The sequence below is a fragment of the Teleopsis dalmanni genome, chromosome 1 (assembly GCF_002237135.1).
Source record: "Teleopsis dalmanni isolate 2A chromosome 1, ASM223713v2, whole genome shotgun sequence".
In the NCBI taxonomy this organism is placed as follows: Eukaryota; Metazoa; Arthropoda; class Insecta; order Diptera; family Diopsidae; genus Teleopsis; species Teleopsis dalmanni.
This window is the reverse complement of record NC_051846.1, coordinates 42,517,457-42,523,850: the sequence shown is the minus strand read 5'-3', so window position 1 is coordinate 42,523,850 and position 6,394 is coordinate 42,517,457. Positions and strand designations below refer to the sequence as shown.

Here is a 6,394-nt window from a genome sequence, read left to right as displayed (position 1 = left end):
GATTTAACAGGATACAGTATTTTAAAAATTTAGTTCACACTTCATAACACGGAATAGTCTGTCTGAGAGATATTAAGACTACGTTTGAACAAAATCTAATGCTATATTATTATGTTTCATTTAGTTCTCTTACTAAAATTTCCGATTTACAATGACATTGAAGAAAACTATTGGGCTAATATTTCAGCTAGACGCGATTTTAAATATCTCCAATGCACAAACTTAGTACTTATTGTTACTTGTAAATTATTTTTGTAGCATAGCGTTGCTTAATAGAACAACAGATCTCAAAGATCATATAACGTTTAGACTACGTCATAAGAAGTAGTAGACTTTATAAGTCTTAATTTCTTAATTTCTTAATTTCTTCGGGAAACATGACATTAGCTCTCTTAATGAGATTCAATATCCTATAGAAATCTATAATGCTTCCATAAATCAAGGAGTTAGTGATCTCAGGTTAAGCAGTGGTGTAACAAAGCATCCATAGAGTCTAAGTGAACTGGTCAACCAGTGATCTCAGGTTAAGCAGTGATGTAACAAAGCATCCATAGAGTCTAAGTGAACTGGTGATCCAGGCCGACAGCCACATTAACCTAACTTTTTATTTGAAATATATAAGAAATATTGTGAAATGAATTCAGAATATTTATTTAAAATAATATATATAAAAAATAAAAAAAAAATTTAAAAAAAAAATCATAGTTGCATATTGTTATTATAGTTGCATATTGTTATAAATATTGAACTTAAATGTTGCATATTTAAAATATTTTAAAAATATTGTGAAACATATTTTTGTTTTTAATTTGGTGTAAAATTGTGCCATAATTTATGCAGCAATTGTTGCGTCTTTGAACTTTTTGACTTTTCGGTGCAAAATTATTCGCGCGTTGCAAGCTTCAAGCTTCATGGGTTGCAGCTGGAGCATAAGTATTCGCCTGTTCCACCTCCTTGGATAGTATAAATCTGCGCAGCACAAAATATAGTATGACGCCAATTAAAAGTTCACTAACTGCTATGAGCAGCACTAGCGCCCAACCGGGAATGGCGAGGCCAGCTTAAAAGTTAAAATTCCATTCGCAAAGCAATGAAGTGAAGTCGAGTATGAAAATAGCAGATAAATAAAAGTCAAATTTATGTTAGACATTTTTTTTCTCCTTTGTATAATAATTATAAAATTAATAAAATAAATTTTTTGAATAATATATTTGTGTGTTATATGGATATATAATTTATTTTGAGCATAGTTTCATGTAAAATAAATATGAAAAAAAAGAGAAATATTATTTCTTATTTCACTCTTTGCTCAATTAAATTTGCATAAATTTTTATAATATTTTTCGAGATTTTATTTGCTGTGAAGTGAAGTCTTTCTTCCATGCAAGTATGCTCAATATTTTCTGCCCCACGTTTTATTTAAATTTTATTAATTTTGCAAAAATACCTTCTTTCTGCAGATATTTCATTTATTTTTTGCCTTTATTTTATACTACTAATCAAAGTGGAAAAAAAATTTTTGTTTGGGTGTAATTTTTTTCTTTTGCATCTTCCATTCTTCATTGAAAAGAAAAGAAAATAATATAAAAGGAAAGAGGAAGAGGGGAAGATGGGGAGAAAAAAGAAGCAGAAAATATGCAGCAATGTTTCAATTTCTACTTCAGTGCGTCATTTTATTCATACTTACTAAAGTATCTGCGTGTTAGCGTTCTACGTCCACGTAATACTCGACGTGTTCCTTCCGCATCCTGGGCACAACATGCGAATAAAACTGTAAATACAAAAGAATATGGCGTAAAAAATTTCCCTTTAGAACTTTTTCTCTTCTCATTTTTTTCGTGCCTTACATTATTTTTTGTTTTAATGATGTTTAAACAAATGCAATCTGAAACTTTGAACGTAAGTGTATGTGTGTGTGTATATGTGTATGTATGTGTGTATGAGTGTGTGTAAGTGTAGGTAAATCTGTGTTTGGATTAATATAACCGTCTCTATGTGTTTGTGTGTGTTTATACTTTAATTAATCAGGACTTAATTAGTGGCATATGGTAAGCATAACATGATTTTTTTACGTTCTTTTTTTTTTTTTGTACATTAAAAAAGCCAAAGGATTTAAACAGGAAATTATGTAAACGTAAAATTTTTTGTTACATCAGGGAACACAACGTACGCAAATATTCTCTGGTTAGAAGTGAAAATAGTTTTCTGAATCTGAGTGTAGCGAAATAGATATTAACATAAATGCGATATTCAAACCAAATATTTAATTTAAACTTGTTTGATTTTAATTTATAAAGCTTTGTTTTATCAAAACTATGCAAGCCTCCAAGCTATTAGGTCAGGGCAAAATAGATTTTTAGCTTATAACTCATCTTTTTTTGTTGAAAATATTTGATGCTTATTTCGATGTGAGAAAAAGTTACACGTAACATAATACATAACTCTGTAGTAAAAAGTATTCATATATTGAAAGTATTAATAGCAAATATATAAAATTGACGGATGGAAAAGGGACTGTGATAGTTATGCTTGAGTTTGCTGGTATAGTTCATTCAATCTCCCCTCGCTTCTACTGTTATATCGTCGTCGTGCCTTATAGGCAATATGTGTAACCTAGAGATAGATACAGTTTTCAAATTTTATCTGCAGTCAATATGGGAGGGAGTTTCGGTGAGGTCATCCAAGAGAAGTAACTACAGCGAGCACTTAATTCGAAATAAGTAGTTCGGTGTATTAATATATCTAATAAATATATGTAAATTTATATGAAGAGTGGAATTAAAATCACGTGCACCAGACATTTGAAATTTACATATAAAAAATTACAACACAGTCAAAGCTGTCTAAGTAGAAGCTGCAAAAGTTAAGCTTATTGAATTTTCGTAATAGGTAATGTGAAACGAACATATATTTTGTTTCTAACCAAAAAGATAAAAATCTTGGTTTTATTCTAAGCAAGATATCAAATAAGTTTGAAGTGTTTATACCTAAAATGAATCATAACTTTATTATAGCCGTTAAGTGAACTTACGTATTTGTATATATTTTTATAAGTCAATATTGGAAGAGGAAAAAAGACACTCGTAATACTTAGTTAATTTAGATTGAATTAATATTGATTATGAAAATAGTCCTTTCATTTTATTTGTTTATGTAGTAATTAATATTGAATTTGTTACAAATATTTATTAAAATAAATAGCAAGCGAAAAGCAGCAGACTGACAGCACTAAAAACTAGGAAGAAAAGAAAAATACGAAAAATGTCTATCATTATCAAAAGTTCAAGCATCTTAAAATATTCATTCGTGGATTTGGACAAAAAAGAACGAAATCGTCCAAAAAGTTTTTTCCACTAAATCTAATTGATCGGTAATGCAGCAAATAGAAACAGAAGATTCCCAAACAATCAAAATCTTTGTTTTTAGGAAAATTTGATTTAATTAAGTACATTTAATTTGCATATGGTAGATATTAAGTTGAACTTCATTGATTATAGTAATTATTTCAGATTTTTAGAAATATTTAAAAATATTATTCCTCCTAAATACTCTGTAATGTTGTTTGGTTATACCATGAACGTATGAAATATCTTATTTAACGGTTATTCATTTCGTAGTCCACATTTGATAGCATTGTTTCAATGATATATATTATACAGAACTCTTATACTAGGCATCATATGGTTCTTTAAAATACAGATAAGGAATCATAGAACATACGCACCCAGTTAGAATAGAACAGCGGCTTTTTAAATCGATTTTTTTTCAGTGATAAAGATTTTTTTCGCTTAGTAAATAAGTTAACAAAATTGTCACATTTAGATCAGTAAAAATCTGTAAGAAACAATCAGAAGACTACTGGATTTTGGTATGTAATTAAAAACATAGATGTGGAAAATATAAACTTCATCAAGTTATTAATTTTTCAGAATGACAGCTTTATCAGTATGGTAAGAAATGGGGAGCTAAGTGTAGGAAAGTCATTGAAAATAAATTTAAAACGATCTAGTTTTGTAATAATGGCAATGTTTAAAAAATATATTGAAATAAAAATTTTATCAAAATTTCATATACATACAAGTGTGTTTTTTCATGTTTACTTTACTTACTTTACAAAATGAATAAACCTAATATTGTAAAACTTAACTGAACTTATGCCCTATAGTAAGTTTCAATGCATAAGAACTAAAAATCTGCGTTTATGATCATTTTTTAGGTCTGTTACACGAGACCTAGTTATTAGTGTGTTCCACTGGCAAATTTTCCAGTTAATGTGAGCATGTGAGAGAGCGTAACATCCCTGTCGAAATTTGAAAATGCTACACAGACTTTAGTCGTACATTTTATTTCAAGTAAAATTTGTGTTGATGTGTGAATCAGCTGTTTTGGTTTGAATTTAAATTTTTGTATTGTTTATTTGCGCGACACTGGTGTTCTCACCAGATTTTACACTAATCTGTTCTGAGTGAAGAGTTTGTACTTGTGTTTTACTTGAGTCTAACTACGAGCAGCTCGTAGAACATACCTATTATGATCAAAAATATTTGCTATATATTACTAGTAAAATAGCAAAAAATATTTATTATTTATTACTAGTAAAGTAATAAACAATATTTACTATTTATTATTAGTAAATATTTTTTTTTATATTTCGATCATAATAAATAGTAAATATTTTTTACAGTTTCATTAGTAAAATTGCTATTATTTTACTATTAATTTTATAGTTTCATTTAATTTTTAATGCAATTTTAATTCCAACAATAATTTCTTTAAATAAAATGAATATTTTTCAAAATATAGTAAATATATATTTTTATAGTTAATTTAAATTTATTTTAAAAATAAATTTTAATCATTCCCTTTCAAATCCTCTAAAAATTGACTAATCCAGTAAATAATTTTTATAAGCCGTAAATCGTTTGAAATTATTTTCAATAAACAAACTATTTTGTAAGTTTAATGTTTTTTTTTTTTGTTTTTGGATTGGAATGTAAAACAAGAACTTCACACTAATTGAATTATTTAAAAGCTTTATTTAACAGAGAAATAATAATAAAAATTTATATATAAATTTTTATGGGCAACTTTTACAGCAAACATAACCATCACAGTAAATAACAAATAATGCTAATTTTGTATAAAATGCACCTGTAAATACAGTGGAGATGATATAACTTAATGCCACTACAGTAGTAGAAGGAAGATAAATTTTATTAAGTGAATTGAAATAAAGAAAAAAGTCATCATGAAATAAATCTAAAAATTCCAAAATGCATCCAAACTAAACTCAATATAATCCGCAGTAATAAACTTTAACTAAAATCCGTCCATCAAATGTGAATAAATTTTCAAAATAAAAACAAAAACAGCAAAAACAAAATAACAAAAATAGTAACAAAGGCAGCAAAGACAACAAAAGCAACAATAACTACAATAACAACCGCCACAACAAAAACAAGCTAACAACTTCAAATACAACGGACACAACATCCGGCACTGTTATAAAACGAAAGTACTAAAATCTCTCCAAAAAGAAATAGAAATAGAAAAAAGAAAAAAAACGCGGTTGTAGACTATGCATCATTCCCGGTTATGTATGTGCATTAAACACTATTCGTTGTGGTAAAAACATTTGGCGGATTATGGTATCGTGCTTCCGGTTGCATATTTTGAATTAAAGTGAATTTTTACTGATGTCGATGTTGAGTTCACAGTGTTGAGTTGCATCGATGTCCATTAAAAATTGAAATGATGTTGGACTACTTAGAAATATGGTATGTGAGTTTATTATACGCTCCCGCTGACATAGCTTGCTTTGCAAAAAGATGCAGTGGCGGTTTCTATCCCAATTTAAGTGATAATTATTATTATTTTTTTTAATAATTTATGAACCAAAAAACCATTTTATCAAAAATTTTAATATGGTTAGTTATTGTATAAATAATTTATTTTAAATATATTTTACATATTATGCAAACGCCACTGTTGATTTTTTTATGTACATGTATATGTATATGTTAGTAGCATTTTTTTTTGTCAGTTACGTGGTGTGCTCTTATGAGATTTCAAATAAAATAATTTTTAGTTTTTGATTTTGATTTTTGCAACCTAGCATTGCAATAATGGATGAGCTTTGTTTGATGAAGTTACGTATTAGTGTATCTGTAGACTTTGGCTATGAATTTTAATATTTGCACTCATAGTTCCTCTTTGACATTAAGTTTAATGTTAATTATATTTTGATTGTAAAAGTTTTTTAAAGTGAATAAAATGTAGGTATATTTATGAGTTCTGGGTATAAAATAAATTTAATTGGATTAAGATAATATATGAATACTCATAGTGTATAAAAATTTTTAAAGATAAAGCCTTGTGCATATTAAATGATTTT

The 6,394-nt window shown here is 27.5% G+C and overlaps 1 protein-coding gene across 1 annotated transcript in view; it reads right to left on the bottom strand.

Moving 5' to 3' along the window:
• Positions 1 to 781: 781 nt before the first annotated feature.
• LOC119673361 overlaps positions 782 to 6,394 on the bottom strand; it is a 116,001-nt gene continuing 110,388 nt past the window's right edge. The window contains exons 2-3 of the mRNA XM_038084625.1: positions 1,688 to 1,771; positions 782 to 1,060 (exon numbers count right to left, since the gene is read on the bottom strand). Coding sequence (XP_037940553.1) covers positions 903 to 1,060; positions 1,688 to 1,771 — 242 coding nt within the window. The 3' untranslated portion in view covers positions 782 to 902. The remainder of the gene's footprint in view (positions 1,061 to 1,687; positions 1,772 to 6,394) is intronic.